The sequence below is a fragment of the Chelmon rostratus genome, chromosome 13, assembly GCF_017976325.1.
Source record: "Chelmon rostratus isolate fCheRos1 chromosome 13, fCheRos1.pri, whole genome shotgun sequence".
Classification (NCBI taxonomy): Eukaryota; Metazoa; Chordata; class Actinopteri; order Chaetodontiformes; family Chaetodontidae; genus Chelmon; species Chelmon rostratus.
In genome coordinates, this window is record NC_055670.1 from 11439757 (window position 1) to 11458713 (window position 18957).

Below are 18957 nucleotides of genomic sequence, written 5' to 3' on the forward strand. Positions count from 1 at the left end.
CTTCAGCTCAGAGGACTGCGCAAACTGTATGTAGCTTTCACACATTCAGAGTTTTAACCATGTTTCTCCACTTTTTCTGGCTGCAGCAGCAGCAGCAGCTCCGTATGGTGCCAACAATGTTGGTTAATTAAAGCCGTGGGCAGACAGTGTGTAATTCACAGTTATTCTTGACACATGTACTATTCAGCACTAAATACTAACAATTAATCTTTCATGGCACAAAGGCACAGTGAGATCTGTCAATCGCAATCCCAATACTATGAAAAACAAGGGCAACAAGATGTTCAATGCGAGGTGACTGTCAACTGATATTTTGGAGGAGGATTCAACGATTCTTTCCCAGAGTTGTTAAACAGAAAAAAAAAGAACATGTGATGTGTCATTCAGATAGAAAATGGAGCTGCTGAACAGATACCAGAAGGCAACAGGCGGTGGAAGGAATGTTTCTACCAGTTTTTTTCAATCTTATTTTTCTATTTTTTGAATATCTGTCCTGAACTACAAGTGAACCCACTCCTCTGCGGCACTCTCACATTCACCTCTACAGAGTTGAAACAGAGATTTTAGATGTATAAATCAAACGTAATCCTTAAGTAAACCTAATCCAAAAGAAAAGAATGTGGGACAAAGTAAGATAAATATTACAACCAGCCTGTAAACAGTGACTTTACGAGCCAATTCGACTTAAAGGGAGCCTTTATTGTTTGGAAAGAGGTTAAAAGGTCTACAGCAAATAGCTACGGGGGGAACAGACTTTGTTGAGCCTTAAAATGAACCACCTTAATCTTTTAGGTCTACAACTCATGTCAAACAGTAGAAATATGCGCTAAATGAACCATAGAGTCTCCTCTTTTAGTTCCAGATAAAATGCTCTCTATTCAAGCTGAACAAGGGTAGTACATCTGATGTAAAAGGAGCTACAATAATATTAAATATCCAACTGCTTCCCATTACCATTATTCCCACTGCCTTGTTTTGCTCTGTATGCCTTTGCACGACAAAGGAAGGAAGAATGAGGAAGAGTCTTTATACCAATAATTAATGGTCATTTGAAAAATACTAAAGTTGTGTATTCTTTAAAAGACATCAGCCTGTATTTTATAAAGAAACATGTCTTTCTGTTACAAAGAATCCACCAAATATTGTACAAAATCTGACCCGCTGGCGCACGCATGCTGGCAGGGGCCGCAAATCTTATTTTTATGGTAATTAGACAAATGCCTCGAAAGTAATGTGGTACTGATTCAATTTAGATGATAATACAAGCGTATATAATATGCAGTGCGTGAGTATTATGCGGAGGCCATAATACATGTGTTTTTTGCAATTAAGTTATTATCCTCTTGTTTCAGTTAAAAATTACATAATCCCAAGCCTTCCACTGATGAGTTCGGTAAAACATCTGCATTAAAGTGTAATCAGAAGATAAATACAGCATCGTCTCTCTTTCGGCATACAAATTTCATTAAAGTGGGATGCAATGAGGTCAGATATATTTAGCTTTATACATGCTGTTTTCCGGTTTTGTTTGTAAAAAATCAAATGAATAAACAAACAACCTGCAATCCCAATATATCAAAATTAATGTGGATACTCGACACACTTAGTCAATCAGTTTTGTAATTCTGCATATACTGTGTGTCTAATTGTCTAATAATTGTCCAGGAGAGAAAATGAGAGGAAGACACATTCGGAAAACGGAGTGACGTATTTGAAAGAACGCATTGATTAATTGGTCAAAAAAAACACAGCAGTCTCTAGTTTCACTGCAGTGTGGCACAGGAGTATTGGCAGGCAGCGAGGCTGGCAATGCTACGTGCAAAGCCTGTAGTAACAAGACTGAAAAGGTGGAGGTGGAATGAAGAATAATAAGCTCAGTGGGTTTCCCCGTACCATATTTACCTGAGGTGATCTCAGGAGTCATTTTATCATCTTAAAAAAAAAAAAAAAAAAGCCTTTGTGGCAAATAAGATCAAATAAGTTTCATTTCCTTTGGTGGCTTATTTAACAAATTCAATTTCCATTAGCAATAATTAGCCCTGAAATGTACTATTATATTTCTCTGTTGTGAAAGCGGCAGGGGATGTGTTGTATGGACTGGATAAAAATGTGAGGGTGGGAAACACTGTCAACACGCACAGACTAAATAAATAAATTAAAACTAAATAAAAGCAATTCTTTACAAATGCCATTGTTTCAGGCCCTGTACGATATTCTGTATAATATTACATTATATTGGTTTTAAAGTCTATGTTTCCGGCTCATTGAAGCTAGAGGCCAGAATATCAAATAGATTACTAATTGTGCATTTAGTAACACTTTTTATAAATATGTTTTTAATTGTATCATTTATGTGCAACGAGCATTTGACTCAGCCAGAGTGGTTTCTTAAATGTATCAGTTAAACATCTGATTGGAATTAAACATTCAAGTCCAGAATTAATTCAGTGGCACACTCGAGCCTCCATACAAACGAGTCAGAAAGTGTTTATCTTTTATCTGTTTTCATGCAATATAGTTTAATACCTGTTAAAGTGGCACATTTTGTCCTCATGCTTGCCAACATTAACAAGAGAAATCTGACAGTCACTAGTCGACAGCTCATAACAACAATGACTGCACAGTTATCTCTTCCGCTTCACATTTCTGGAGGTCCCTCTAAGCGACGTTTACTTTGGATTTGTGTGTCAGTTTCACCTCCGTCATGACAAACGCAACAGATTGTGCACAAACCAAAACCATATGGACCTGTGCATTCAGGAAGAGTACTGTCTCCTCCCCTGCAAGGCCACCTGCTAAACATGGCTGGATTCCCATTGTGCAGACAGCCATGCATCTAATGGTCCCTAATCATACTCATTAGCTGCTAGTGTAGCTCCACGACGCTCTGTACAGCAGTCAGACGCCGCGCTGTCAGCTATGCTGTTAACAAGATGAACAAAGATGAGCAGGGAGAAATGTTGGCCTGACTGTCACTGCACAAAGACTATTGTTGCTCTTGTTTTCATAAAGCATATTTTGGACAAAGTGGCGTAAGCTCATTACCAAAAGCAATATCCTGTCACTCTTGTTTTGAAAGGCTGCTTTGACGCGGCTCGCAGTTTGTTGGTGCTGCGGCGGTTCTAGTCGTCCTGCCTGACACACAACCTTTTTTTAAAATTATGCAATCACAGCCAGTTTGTATTGGCTTTTCTTTTCTTTTCTTTTTTGCAGTGTCACTCGTCCTTTTAGAAAACTGGCAACTGTGAATCTTTTAAACCTCCCAGATGAAATCCAGCTTTGTCTATTAAATGTTTTGATGAGGTCAATTTAGGAACTGCTCGCTTTCCTTAGACATCTTTGTGTGCTGAAAGAAATTGCCACCCTGCCATCTCATGCTCAGTCGTGCTCAATCCGTCGTTTCCCGGTGATATCGATCTCCTCTGTTGAACAATCCTTCAGAATATAGTCTCAGCAGCCTCTAAAATGTACTACATCTACGTTAAACACCGTGAGTCACACTGTAAATATTAAATGTCTACCGCTTTATTCGTGTGGTCCTGTCACGCAGATGAGACATGTGTTCCACTGAGAGATACGGCAGTTTAGTGTCAGCACCCCGGTAGCTTTGACAAACTCAGATGGCCACAGACAGATCACAGAAACACAGACATTTGATTATTTATGAGTCTTCCTCAAACGCACAAAGATAAAGCTGGAGCCAAAACAGCCTCCCTGATCTGCCTCAACCAGGCACACTCTGCATCCAGCACTTCCACTGCTCCTTACTTCTTATATAACTCCTCTGACATCACGCTTCTCATGCTATAACCCATGTGTGACAAGAGCTCACCTCCTATTCCACAAACCATGCAAATATACAGATTTTTTTTTTTTTTTTGCATTAAAGAGATGCATGCAGGGCACAAAAACTACTGTGCACATTGTTCCACTATAATACATATTAACTGAGAAGAAGTAACAATAGTGTGAACAAATGAAAGGAAGATTTGGCAAAAACAGTCCGACTCTAGTACGCACAGGGGTTCATAAATGCAGCAGTATTTTTAGATCTAGTGTCGCACGTCTCGGGTGTGCAAAAATAGAGGAGAGATCAGCCGAATCGACAGACCAGACGGAACAAGCAACACACTCACTTGTTACATCGGAACATGTGCACACAAACGCACAAAACACACAAAGTTTCTTTTTACCTGCCTGCACAGATATCCACAAGTGCCAATTACGAAGGATCAATTACGCCGACGACACTATAACCCAGCATCCTCTGAGGAACGTGCAGACTCTCGGATCAAAACAAAGTCCCTGCACCAGGTGAACGTCCTCATCAGCAGCGGCGTGCATGCACTCTCTAAAGCCCTCTCCTTGCATTTGGGAGGCTGCATGAGGAGGATTGTGGGTGTGCGAGAGTGCGAGGGAGAGTGAGAGGAGGCAGGGGCAGAGTGTGCGCAGCAGTGGAGGGAACGGAGAATCAGTATTCTGAATGCACAGATGGAGACAGTGTGGAGGCAGTGACGTGGCTGGAATAATCACAGGTTGGCAAAGCATCTGAAACATCTGGGACAGAGAAAGCGCCCCCTCTGTTTCTTTAAACACAGGGCACTTACTTGATGTAGCAGTCACGCCCCTCTCTATTGGTGCCCATGTCCCATCCATTGGGGGGTCCCTGCGAAGCACTCCAGGTCCCTGACGGGGGCGGCCAGCCTGAGGATTTGGTCCTGTGGCTGCAGAGGAAGAAAGGAAGGAGATCTTAAACGTAGATCAACTTCACATCACAATGTGTGGTTTCATTAAAAATCTAATTGCATAACACCTGTAGCATCAAGCTCCGAGGACGTATGAAAAGCAGCTAATCTAATTCCAAAAGAATAATATTTGTCAAAGAAATATTTAAATCATTATAGAAATAAATGAGTTGTGGGTTGATGTGAGGCGGTTCAACCCAATTGATAAGAGAATGATCCCAGCGTGATAAACAATGTTCCATAGCCACAGTTCACTCACTGAATACAAATCAAATTAATTACGTAAGCTCGACACACGGGCGGAGTTGTCATGCCTCACTCTTGTGCTTTGAGAGGCATGAAATTGGTTTTATTTCGAGATGTCAGCACATTCTTTGTAAAAGAAGCCCGGAGGAATTTTCTTATAAAGTGGTTATTTGATTTGCATAATGCCAAGAAGATTTGATCAAGTTTATCAGAGGATACGACCAGCTATAACTATCTTTTCGCCAAACAATGAATTGTGGGCTATTGAATGGAAGACGGCGTCTGTCTGAATCTGAATCTCAATTTTAGCTGATTTTACCAACAGAACACGATTCAGCACATAGCCTCGTCCCTGTGCTACAAGTTGGCACAGTGCAGGTATTCAGAGGAACTGTAATTGGCTAAAATGTTTTCATCTGTCTTTTTGTCTGCAGCCCCCCCCCCCCCATGGTCCTCGTCTTCCCTTTATCTCTGTCTTTGTGTCTGCACACTGGTGATGCTATGAAAGCAGTGGCAGTAAGTTATGTCACTTCAAAGGCTTGTCTGCCGTGTAACAGGGCTCTTCGCATTCATTATTCAAAGCTCCTCTTTCTTTCCCCTCTAAATGTTTCCCCAGTTACTGTACCGGCGATAATAAATTGTGTGCTGCGTGCTTGTATCTGCATGGGGTGTGTGTGTTCGCCCTGTGAACACGCGCGGCTGCATGGGCGCACGTGCCCGCCTCATGAGGTATGAATAAAATATTGTCAACACAAAGTAGAAGCTGGGAGAAGGAAAATGCTGTAAAGGTATTCAGTGCGAGTTGGGCACTTGGCTACAAAATGATGCACGTTCCAGGGTCACTTCAATTAATTAACAAAACACCTACAACAACTGGGTGCATTCGTTCATAATTAATTCATAAAAGAACATTTACTGCAGCTGAACATGCTGTTTTTCTTTTCACTACATTTGAAGTAGGTCCCCATATGCAGGAAGCAATGTGATTTCTTTGTTTGGGGGATATTAGTGTTTCCACATGGATATGGATTTATTTGACCTACAGTACATTAGCTGGGAGCAGGCCTCCATGGTGTATATTTAGAACACATTTCCTGCCGCTCAAATGATGTGTGTGGACACAACTGGATACTGTCTGACACTGTTGGAGCCATGTTTACCACAGCGATGAGTCCTGCTTGTTACCCTCCATTTCAGCTTCTGGGATCAAGCTCACAGCCACGTTAACACGAGCGGCGTTTGATGTGGCGGAATTACGCATTTGAGTCGAAAGGTATAAAAGGTCAAAGAGCTGTAGCATATGAATAATAGTTCATTATGACAGTATTTTTGCAGGATCACACCGTTAGCGATATGTTTGACATTTCTCCAAAGGTCTACAGCATAATAAAGCATATTGTACTTACAGTTGCAGAAGCTGTGCCTTCAAAACAAGTTTCTGAACTGACAAATTGTCCCACAAAATCCATTTTCTGTCTCTCAGCCGCAATGTCTCTGTATTAACGGCACAGTCATAGATACTGTGATCTTTGATTTCTTTTGTCTGCAGGCGGGAGGTGCATTATGCCATTGATTCGCAGCACTCCGGCTTGCAGAGAGGCTGAAAAGGTTCACCCACTGGTGGACAGTGAAACTGATCTTCCACAGCCAGCATTAATAAATGATGCCTGCACAGTCACATCGGACTAAGTAATCGAGCGCCAAGTGGGCAAGCCACGCTGCACAATTCATGAACACGTTACCCAAGAGTCAGAGGGAGGACAATTAGAGCAAGAAGCGAACGTGTGTTTCCAAAGGAATCCTCTCGGGACAGATTGCACGGAAGCGACACAATGTTTGTAGCAAGCAAAAAGTCATCTTTAACAGACATCAGCAACAAAAGGAAATGACTCACAGTTCATAAAAATCAATAAAGTACAATGCAACGACATAAAAGCCTCTGCAAACCACGGCGACTACCATCAGGGTTTGAGCATCTAAATTAGACGACTACAACACCGTTTTATTTAAAGACTACGTTTCGTGCATCTGTCTTGATATTTTTATGATGAACAGTGGCAATAGTCCGCCATCCACATCTATCACTTTTAATATGGAAGATATTAGTGTAATTGTACCGTCTGAGGGATGGGGAAAAGATCACTTTTCAGTCCTTCATAAAACTTGCATGAACAATGTGATCCTTCCTTTATCACAGTAGTTCACTTTCGCTTTCATCTCCCCGAATACAAGCTAGCTGCAAAGAAGCATTCTGGTGCCTTGCGAAAGGCTGAAATGCCGTTAATGCAGGGAGTAACTATGCATTATAGACAAGCCACAGCCAGGACGAGCACATTCCAACACAGACACTCAAGTTGGTTTGAATAATTTACACCAACAATCTCCACGAGGGCCGGCTATATGAGACCACACGCTGGTGCCACACGTCTGCCACTACCCATATTTTTTACATGCTTATTCCAAGTGTACTTCCTTATTGAGTGCAATTACATGCATAATGTCGGTTATGATCAAGTTCAAGAAACATCCTGGTTATGTTTTAGCATGACCTTAAAAACCTTATCCAGGTTTCTGAACCATCTCGTAGTGGCTGAGATGGTGAGAAGTGACGACAGGCCTGCAGGCACATGATCAGAAACCAGGATACTGTGATGATCATGTATGCAGGGATATGAATAACCAGGTTTTCACGTTCTGGAATATAATCAAAAACAGGACGAGGCTCAAAACCAGGATACTAACACGCATTTACATTTCTTATGACTCTCCCAGCATGCACGCAGTGGAAGTATCCTGGAGAGGTCCAGAGAGGCATATTAATCTCAATTTTCCATTACATATGCCATTGTCAATTAAGGATCACATTATTCTTCTCCAGTGCAGGCAGTTTGGTGTGTGCGATTGAATGTAGGCATCCGGTCTAATAGGAGCTACTGTATCGACAAGCTATCTCCTTATGTTTGAGCGACATTCGGCAGTTTCTGCTGCATAAACACACACGCAGACAGACACACACCTGATACAATCACACTGTCACAGCCACATTTCCGGCAGTTCAAGATAGAATAATTCAAATCTTTATGGATTTCTTGAATCAATTGCACACTGTGGATCTGAAATCACCTCCGTTCCACTGTTATTACCAATCACACACACATACCCATCACTTTACAGAGCCGAATAACAATAAAAGGCATTTCTTCTCTCTTCTTGAGTGACAGGGTGTTACAAGTATGACTTGAGAAACATAGTGAAGAGGCAGTGACGCTGCTTCTCAGTGCTCTTGAATTAAACAGAGACACTTATGCAGAGCGAGACCGCTAATGTGATTCTGTTTGGATGTGAAATCTGCAGAGAGACAGATGAGATGACCATCTCCTGGGAGGAGGCCTGCGGAGCGAAGCAGAGAAGAGGCTCAGACAGAGAGGAACCGCTCTGATTAAAGGCCTTATGCCTCGACTTTTTTTTTAGACCGCCTCCATCCTGTTGAGGGCACAAACGTGCTGCCTTTTGTTTCAGAAAACGTTTGCCCTCTGTTTGACTTCTCCAACCACCGCCGTGACTCAAATCCTTTGGTCAACATGGCAGCACAATAAAACATATCTGCTATTTATGCGCTGCTGTTTAAAAGGGATTCCAAAAATACTGCTGACCGTGACTGCTTTTTATCCACTTTGCATTGTGTTTACTTCACATCCAGACAAGGAAATGCTGTTTCTCCTGACATGGCTTCCTGATGTGATTTCGTATGAAGCAAAAAGACATCAGCAAAACCAAATCAGGCAGCCTGTGTGACTCAGATTTTGTACATTGTGCAGTACTACTGAAATTTCCTCCACAGTAACACTCACTTCAGAATGAGAGTGTCTATTTTCCCCTCGCTATTCCAACTGAATATTGTATTTCTGTGTTTGTCTTTGGAAGCACTGATATTGTTGCCATGGGAAACCGCACTATCCTGAGCAGCTCTCTGGTGCCTCTATGTAGAAAGGTTTTTGGTTAGTTAATCTCCTCTGGGTGGGAATAAAACTGCATCTGGGAAACAGCCCACCCACTACGATCCTCCTGCTATTTCGCTGTAAGTTAGTCTCAAGTTCACCTGTTAAACAGCAAAACACCACGATCGCACAAAAGAGCTACTACTCGAATCAACATCGACCTGGAGCACCGCAGGAAATAATTTAAAAAATCATGCATGAGCAATACTTTTCTCATTAGGCCCCAAAGTAATTTCATACCCAGCAGTAAAAAGACAGACACAAGAATAAAGAAAGACATCCATATTTTTATTATTGTTTGGTTATTACTCTGCATTTTCCCAAGGCTTGCATTGCTCCACAGTGCTCTATGTAAAACATTCACCAAATATAGTGATGAACTTACCCTGTGGGCAACTCGACTTGGATTCTGCTGCACCTCATTGTGCTACTCACTGCTTTTACGCTAAAAGCTCTAAAGGACGGAACAAAATAAATGGCCGCCCGAGACCTCGTCCACCAGGCAGCTGGCTCCCATTTCTGACCCCGGCCTTCGCCGAGAGCTGCTCGTGTGAACAGCTACCAATGACAGATCTTTTGGTCTTTGTGTACTCTGATGAACATTTAGGCTAATCAATTTGTGTCCAGACCAGTGATTTCCTGTGCAAAAAGTTTGCAGTCAAAACATGTCAAGCAATGGCTCACATAATAGATTTTTTTTTTTTTAACAAAACACAGCCTGGAGTGAAATCATGCAGCCCAACTAAATTTGTTTGAACTGTTCTTCCATATTATTCGTGCTGGAGAAAAACCTTGCAAACGCCATCCAGAAAAACACTTCCCTCACATATTTAATGAATGCATCTGTTATATAAGGGTCACTAAAAATAGTTGTATTATCATACAGTAACACATAATCTGTATGTTTTTTAATGCATGCAATATAAGAAAGCACAGCAATCATCTACACACACATCCATTTCAGCAAACCTATTGAGTCTGGCAATCACAGTGATTGATAATTGACACTTTCCACATGAATACATGAAGTTCATGATCATTATCTCCACAGCGCTGCTGCCGACAAACCATTTCTAACACCCACGGGATGTATTAAAAGTGTAACCCCACTTCCTGCTAAGTTAAGCCAAAGTTCTGCATGGAAAGCTCAAAACAGAGCAGCTTAAACTACTTTGGTCGAATGGCTCAAGCTTGCTTTGTTAGACACAAGAAGACAGAGTGTGAAAGTTTCGATAAAAGAGCATCAAAATGTTGAAACGTTTGCTGGATTTAAATGCGACAAAGAACGAAAGAAAATGGAAGCAAGAGCATGCTTTTGTTCCTGACAGCAGACATATCTGGAGGCGTTGTGTGGCAGAAGGAACAGACAATGGGGGAAACATTCCCTTTCTTGTAGATCTCGAAATACATACAGTGGGTTTCTCTGTAAAATGTTCCATCAACCTTAGCAAAACAGCATCCTGCTGGCTTAAGTTCTTGCTGGCAGCTGAGCGGGAGAAGAAAAAAAAAAAGAGCCCCACCAGTGTAGCAGTGGTAACTCATAATCAGGGACAGCACTGTGTGGCATTATTAACAGTGACAGGATGCAGTGACGTTAGTGGTCCACTGGGAGCCGCATCATAAATGCTGCCATGGAGGGATACTAACTGGAAAACAACAGTGCAATCATCTGATGGAAAATCCCTGCTACAAGCCTGCTCTCCTGAAGGAATGCTAAAAAAATGTGATTTGCATACAGAAAAACTAAATATTGAGGTGCAATATTATGCCTCTATGGCATGGTAAATTGCTGTAATTCTTTCTCCAACATAATTATTCTGTCTATTAAAAAAAAAAAAAAAACTAATGAAAAAAATCCCAGTGCAGTCTTGATGACTCATAAGTGAAATGAAATTCACTAAATGGCCATTCTTGTGACACACACAGCTCCTGATTTAATATTTCACATTTATGATCAGCTGTTCCCACCACTAGTGGTCTGTAGTGTCTCTGATGGAGCCAAATCCTCTAGGAGGATTACTGTCCACTGGGGCAGATCAACTCAATCTAGCAGACCCATGGGTGCATAAGGTGAGGTGTCAGCCCTGGCGATGAATGAATTCCTCGTGACTGCTGGTTTGACGTATACACAAATCACATACTCGCCATCACTCCTTGTAAAACAAACAAACAAACAATTTTGCCAACATTTGCCAAATGAGGAAAGTAAGAGAATAAAATGAGTAAAGACTGAATAAGAATGAAAATGACAATGTGTTGTTTTTGTCCTATTTTTTATTTTATTTTACCGTTTTCGACTACAACAGTTCATCCTCCTGTTCTGGCCATAGGTATGTGAACTTAACCATCACTCATTATTAGATGACCACTGATGTTTAATGATCCTAATGACTAAAGACAGGTCGTGTTCAATTATTCATGTAAAGAAGTGATTTAAAATCTGAAACAAATGCAGCTGATTTCCCAGATCATGCATGTTTTCATGACATCGCAAAACACACCCAGCGACAAAGCATGACCACTGTCTGCGGGATTTGCGAACTTAGACACAGGCAGTTTGCATGCATGAGCCGCATCAGCTTCTGCATCCACCCCCACTCCCATCTACCTCACTTGCTCATTCATTTCACATCATACATGACTGCACAACTTGCTCTCTTGAGCAATATATAGCTCAGCATTTTCAATTGCCCCGTTCCACATGTGATTCCTGTGTCGCTCTCTGAATCGTGCCGATATGAACGCACATAACACCACCTGGAGAACGAACAGGCGCACACGCACGGGCAGGCAAACACACAGCAGCATCCATCGGACTCACCCTGACAGCTTTGGCATCTTCACAAAGCTGAACACATCCATGTGTGCTGCAGACTGCAGTCAAGGCTACAAATCTACCATCTACTTCACTCCGGCTCCATTGTCCCACACTGTCTTCGGCAGCGAGGAATAAATAATTCAGAAAAAAAAAAAAAAGTGGAGCTTCCACAAGTCAGGTGGAGAGATTAGTCCTGTTGTCTGGGCTTCTGCATGGCTGAGTGATTGCTGTGTCCTCGCCTCAGCAGCGCAAATCCACAGCCCATGGAAAAGGATCTGGCAGAGCAGCCTCCCCCGGTTACATCCTTCAAAGCATGCCTCTGTTAGCTGCGTTAAGCCACCTTCATTTAATTTCCATCGCGGTGGAATGATGTGCGGGAGCCGCACAGTAACAACAGCTTTGGAGAGAGGCAGAGCGAGCCAGAGCCAGGGGCAGGGGGAGAGAGGGAGGGACAGGGGTGGCGACGGCGGCGGTGGTGGTGGGATACGAGAGCGGAGGAGAGAGGAAAGCGGAATGTGAGAGGATGTTGTGTGTGTGTGCGTATGGTAGCAAGGGCCACAGGAATTACTACTAAAGGATGCAGCCGGCTTCCAAGAATTCCCCAAAGGCACTGCCTCATCAATCCTCAGCCATGTGGTGCGTTTCCTGAGAGCAGGAACAGGTTGAAAAGGACGAGGGGGATGACATGCCAGGGACACACTGCATGATGTGCACATTATGTGAGTGCAAAAGCAAACAGGAGCAGCGAGAGCAGCTGGAGAGACGGGAGGGCCTAATGGGTCCCCTCCCCAGCTGAGGTCTCTGCCTCACAGCTGCACATTAGGATGCCCATACTGTACACTGCATTTGTTTTGACCTTTCAAAACAGTTCAGCTGCTAAATGCTTCCTCTCAATGAGACCATTCACGAGAGGGCCCCCAAACATTTTAGCAAGCCGCCCAACACAAACAAACACAGAGCCGAGCAGCTGATGCAATGGTCTCAAAAGAAGATCGAGATTGTTAGATCGGCCACGCGCTGAATGGAATTCCACGGCGGAGGATAAGAACAGGGTCCGTGTTATTAATCAATGCCCAGAAGGGAGAAGATGAGGGCTGACGTGATTCACGGTGCTTCAAGTAGTCGGCCGCATGCTAACAGATGCTTCGAGCATCCAATTTTGTCTGTGATATTTCTTTAGATCCAAATACATCTCCATAAATTTTCTTATCTTGCTCCATCTAGCATAAGAGGTAAGGCAATTCCAGTGTGTTCCAGACTCTCTATTTCACGGCAGGGTCCTAATGCTGATAAACTGATAAATGGGCCTGAAATTTTAAAACCTGAAAACCAAAAGGATGACATCACGTATCAGTCCCATCTCCGAGTGAAGAATCACCACGCGTCTATGATCCTAAACAGGAGGAATCACCTTTCATAAATCAAACGGCACAGACGAGGCACCTCTGCACCTCTGCTGAAAACCGCCAAGAGCCAATTAGCCTCGTCTCTGATCCAGGGAGGTTTGATACTTCTTCATGTGGCTCAGACAGTTTGGATAAAAAAGGAACGTCTCACAGCAATCTGTTCTGTTATTCTGATCTGCAACAGCTACACAAAGCTAACATCAAATACGTTCTACAAAAGGCATATGCTCCACTTGTTAAAATGTGTTTGAATACAGCAATTGCCAACAACAAATACAGCTCAAAAAGTCAATAACTGTGGAAACAAACATTTATACTCATCATTTTTGTGTGATAAGTAATGTCAAAATTAACTGAATGTGTTAAAATGAGACGTTTCCCATCCTAATTATATTCATTCTGAATTAAATTACTGAATTGTATCTCTGCAGGGAACTTGGCAGAATAATAAACACTGTAATCAATACAAAGGTCAGATAGTAATGGATGAATGAATACAAATACATAAAATGCAGATAATAGTTGAGGAATTTCAAGCTACAATTTGTTACTGCTTCCAAAATCATGTAGCAACCATCTTATACTAAAATGCCACAGCTTGTAAGGCTCTGCAGGGTGAGTCAATGTGCCTTTGCTGAGAGTGATACATGCAATAAAGAATGTTGTCACTTCCACTCAGCCTCAGATTTGTTTGCAGCCATAAAATAGATGCAACTGGATGGGTAAAAAAAGTGAACCTGTGGATTGTCCCTCCAGATTAGATTTTTTTTTTTACTTAAAACCTCTGAATCTGCTCAGAGAGTTGATGCAGTTGTTTAAAAGAGCATTATTGTGCTAATCCCATTCTAAAGCACAATACTTCAGATGATGATATGTCTCTGGAACGGAACAGGCAGGATTTTTTTTTTTTCGTCGAGTACACACATCACAACATCAAGGATACAGTGATGAGTGAGGAGAACATCTCTGACTATTTGCTTCCAAAGCAACTGTGGTGTCCTGTGGCGGGAGGATTGAGAGACTCAGCGTATTCTGGACAGTCATGTTCGTCCATTTGGGCTCGCGGCCCAGAGGCCAACATGAGTGGCAGAGGATATTAGGGTCAGACAGAAGCGTGATCTAAGGAGACTATGGCTGAAGCTTTGACCTATAAAACCCTGCTGACCTGCTGATCCCTAACTCTCCTCTCTCTGAGTCCCTTTTTAAAACAGCTGATTTCAGTCATTCTGGCACACTTGGCCACTTAAAACCCAGCAGCGCTCAGATTTTGCAAGTCCTGCCTTTGGATCACGTTGCTTGCCTTTAAAGAGCTAAAATAAGCAGAGCATAACCATGCTACGTAGCAAGGGCATTAATGTATACTCACTGCTAATAATTACAATGCTAATACCAATGCTAATGCTAATTATAATATTACATTTTATTTATTTAGCATCCAAACCAAGGTTCACAACATACACAAGGATAGCTTAGCCAACTAATCTCGCTCTCTCCTCTGCAAGGTTGTACCAGAGTCTGGGGCCCTAATGCTCTGTCACCTTTGTTTTTTAGTCTAGATTTAGGAACCAGCAGGAGTGCAGCACTTGAGGACCGCAGGGCCCGTGACAGTACATGGGGAGCTAAAAGGTCAGAAATATAGCTTGGGGCCAAACAGTTCCAGCTTTAAAAGTAAACAAAATTTCAGGCGGTGAGTGCAAAGGTGAAAGGATAGGTGTAATGTGCTCGCGTTTTCCGGTACCTGTTAAAATCCTGCTGGCTGCATTTTGGCTTAGTTATAGAGAGGAAAGGGAGTTTTTGCTGCAGATGGAGAGAAGGAAGTTGCAATAATCTAGCTGGGATAAAATGGAAGTGTGAATAATTTTTCCCCGGCTCAGGGGATGCATGCTGTGCTATAATCGCAGCTGAGATAAACCTGGGTATCGTCTGCGTAAAAATGAAAACTGATGTTATGTGATCTTGAGATGTCTCAATAGCAACATGTAAATGGTGAACAAAATCGTGCCTGTACTGAACCCTGAGGAACCCCACAATGCATCCTAGAGGTGGAAGGCCTAAACCACATATGTCAAACTGATTCCATAAAGGGCCGTGTGGCTGCAGGTTTTTGTTCCAACCAAAGAGGTGCACACCAGGCCAACCAATCTACATCAAGGGATCACTTAGTTATCAGCTGAAGACTAATTGATTCCAGCCTGGTGTGCTCCTCCTTGGTTGGAAATGAAAATCTGCAGCCACACGGCCCTTTATGGAATCAGTTTGACATGCCTGGCCTAAACAAAGCAGTACCAACACAGAGAGTCCTGTCTGTAAGGTGTGACTAAAGGTCCAATGTGTAAGATATGGCCAGAACTTTAGTTTAAAACTTTGAAAAAATGAACAAACATTATCAGCAGAATACAAAGAAATAACAGTTAAGTTATTTGTTACATGAAAGACACCTATGTAATGTGTTGGCATGCTAACCAGCTAGCCCCAGCCTGCCCTGTCTTGTAATTCCACTTTGTACCTCAAGAGGCAATAGTCTAATAAAATAGACCGCCAGGAGCCCGCTGTAGTTTCAGCTGGGAGATGTGTGTGAGTTTGTTACATTTCACAAGCTCTCTTAGAATTTTTGGCTTTTACTCATTGTAAAACACACTTCATTCCAACTTGACAGAAACAAAATTCAATAAAACCGTCTTGTCTTTCCAACTCGGCAACTCTGGTTTGGTTCTTCAAGTTAGTTGCGGCTATATTCCGGCTCCAGACGCTGAGGAGAGGACCAAGATTCCTTTCACAGCGGAGTCAGTAAAGTCTGCAAATCGCCTTGGCGCTGTTTTCGCTGTCATTAAACTGGCCTCCGTCGGTTTTAGAGGTTGTGTTTGGTGTTCACTGGGAGGCTGCTGAGCCCGGTTCTGTCGCCTGTGGTGTAAACACCAACAATCCCCCGTAAGCATCAGGACACTAGATTTGATCAAAAAAAGTCCACTGAATGGGGCTGCAAGATCATATTTTCATATAAAGTGTTATACTGCAGCCTGAGCAGTATTAAAGACTTCAGTGTGCAGTACAGTGATGTGACTTTTTAGCTTCTACTGCCCTCTGATCCCAACTTAGCATTAGTGGTCCTTGGACCTCAACCAGATGTTGTTAAGTGGGGTTTCTGAGGGCAAAAACCTCACTTAAACATCTCAGCTGCATGGTTGTATTTGTTTGTCAATATGCATCTGCCTATGAGCCACCTCAGTACCTCAGCGTTCCCAACCTGTTAGTGCGACACAAATTATGCCTGTGCCACGGCTGATTTATTCAGTGAATTAAACAGCTTTTAGAAGGGAGTTTAAAGATCTGAACGCTGTTTTGCCATGAATATTCAGTGGTGTGACTAATTGGGATAAGAAGTGAAGTGTTACCTGGCTGAGTTATGCTACGCTTCGGAAAAGATTATGGATTTGGTTTGCCGGTTTCACTACACCTGCTGATAAAGTTCAAAGTAATACTGGGAGGCTGTAGCCTATTCTGTGTGGACTGAATAAAACAACATAATGGGGACACTGCCAAGACACATGACACCTACTCTGTGCCTGGTTAACTTGGAGGTTATTAAACATGTGGGTTATTGGCAGGTCATGTTTGCATACCCATCCATCCATTCATCTTCTGCATTTGCTTATCCTGCTCAGGGTCACTCTGGTGTGAAGCCTCTCCCAGCATGCACTGGGCAGGAGGCCGGACACACCATGGACATTTGCCAGTCCATCGCAACTTTACTAACTGTTCTCATTTTGTTTGAATTCTTATCAACACAATTCTTCTTGCGACTAACTTGCTACATGTCGAACTAATCTTTATCTAAGTGCAAACTCCAATTTTGTGTTCCATTAAGCCAAAGCCAGTGAGTGAGCATGCAATGGACCCCTGAATTGAAACATCTAAATGGAATGCAGCCATCAACTGACTACAGTTACTTATTACAGCTGTGCTTTTCCTACTATGACATGTCAAAATGTGACTGTGAAAAAGAGAAATAGCAATGCAATAGATGCAGCATTCCAAGCAATACGCATGTTCAGTGTAATCTATAGCCTTGCAACACTGATGTTTTAATCGAAAACTCTGTGCATCCATACACTAGTTTAAGCACTGTCACTTATGTGCAAAGATATAAAAAGAAGAGTTCTTGAGAAAGTTGTAAACACCAATTATTTTCAGGAGGGCTTTGAATCTCAAAGGAAAACCTTGGCAATCCCACAGGAACGCACAATACATCATTAGTGCGATGCAGTGGCAAAGAATAAGTTGGGTAGCCCACGACCTTCAGGCAGCAATCTGCATCACAACAACAAACACAATACAAGCAAAATCACAAAGCATTCATTTGAGTCCATCATTAATTCTCATCAAAATGACCGGTGCAGGGCTAAAGTGAAAAGCTGAACCATCTCTGCTACCCTCTATATGCACACAGTATTTAGTCTTAACAATCAAAACTCTTTGTACAATAACTACCATCAGTGCACTCATCCCTAGAAATGCAAGCGTTGTGAGTTATCAGGTCTGACTGAATTATAAAGTAAGCACAGAGCACCAATCCGCGGCACACTACTCACTGAATGACAGTGAAGATGCCGAGTTCATTGTCGTCTGGGTCCATTGCTGATGACAAGTCTTTAATGCAGTACTTGTTTCTGTTTTTCCTGTCCAGGCCTTTCAAGACGCTTTTCACTGATGTGTGCTCCCGTCCTGCCGTCCAAAGTTTCTCCCTGCTTGATCTGGACTTTCCATAGGCAACTGAGCTTGTCTGACTAAGCCATTCAGTTATGATTACATACAGCGCCCCTGTCCAAGTGAGTGGCCGGTGCCCTGGGGGAGGAGACCGAGCTTGTCGCTTCTGCCTCAGTAATGAAATAACATCACATTCCGGGCCAGTGCATCAGAAAACACAGAGGGATCAATGCTGAACAGCTGGACTCCAACGAGTCGCTGTGCTGGTTGAGGCTGCCTCAGTGAGCAAGGCGCTCATGAAAAAACATGTTCTGTTTTGGTGAAATTCACCTGCGGTGTTTTCCTATTTCAGCTCGACTCTGCTGGTCAAAGCAGGAGAGTTACAACATATTAGAGTGCTTCCAGCAACTGAAGCAAACATCTGTGTTTTTTATCTCGACGGCATTATTTACAACATTTCAGCACACGACCAAACTGCGGTATCTGAAATATTAATCTGATCCCTGTACGAGGCATTTGGAAACGGCATGTGTTTTATCATCCATGAGAGCTTAAAAATTAAGCTTCAGCCGTAATCCAAACTCTATCACTATCTGCCTGCCAACTGTCACCCTTAACAGAGCCAAACCTAAATCCTATATAAACCACAGAATTAGATCTTAACCTAAATGCTATACAGTGGCATCAGGTATTAATTTACTGTTTGTATTTTGAATTATTTTACACATCTATTATCAAATAATGCACCTCGTCATATTTCTATTGTATGTTTAATCTAATAAATATGGTATATTTAATATTTTTATCAAGCCCACATTTCGGGGGTTTTCAGGGCATTCTCCTACAAAGCCATGGCATTTTAACATCATGATAGTTCACGCTGGATTTTGCCATGCAGACTCTCTCATGCATGAATGGCATACACAGTCTTCCATTAGTTATGAACTGAGGCACGTGTCTTTGCCTCTGCAAGCAAATAGAGCTGCTTGCGTAAGACATCCCATGCTATGTACGCAAGGCAGTCTGTGATAACTGGAAGT

General features: G+C 42.4%; 1 protein-coding gene across 1 annotated transcript in view; it reads right to left on the reverse strand.

The window, feature by feature from the left end:
* frmpd4 (FERM and PDZ domain containing 4) overlaps positions 1–11851 on the reverse strand; it is a 25190-nt gene extending 13339 nt beyond the window's left edge. Inside the window, exons 1-2 of the mRNA XM_041950583.1 lie at positions 11811–11851; positions 4608–4724 (exon numbers count right to left, since the gene is read on the reverse strand). Coding sequence (XP_041806517.1) covers positions 4608–4724; positions 11811–11851 — 158 coding nt within the window. The remainder of the gene's footprint in view (positions 1–4607; positions 4725–11810) is intronic.
* Between the last annotated feature and the right edge of the window lie 7106 nt (positions 11852–18957).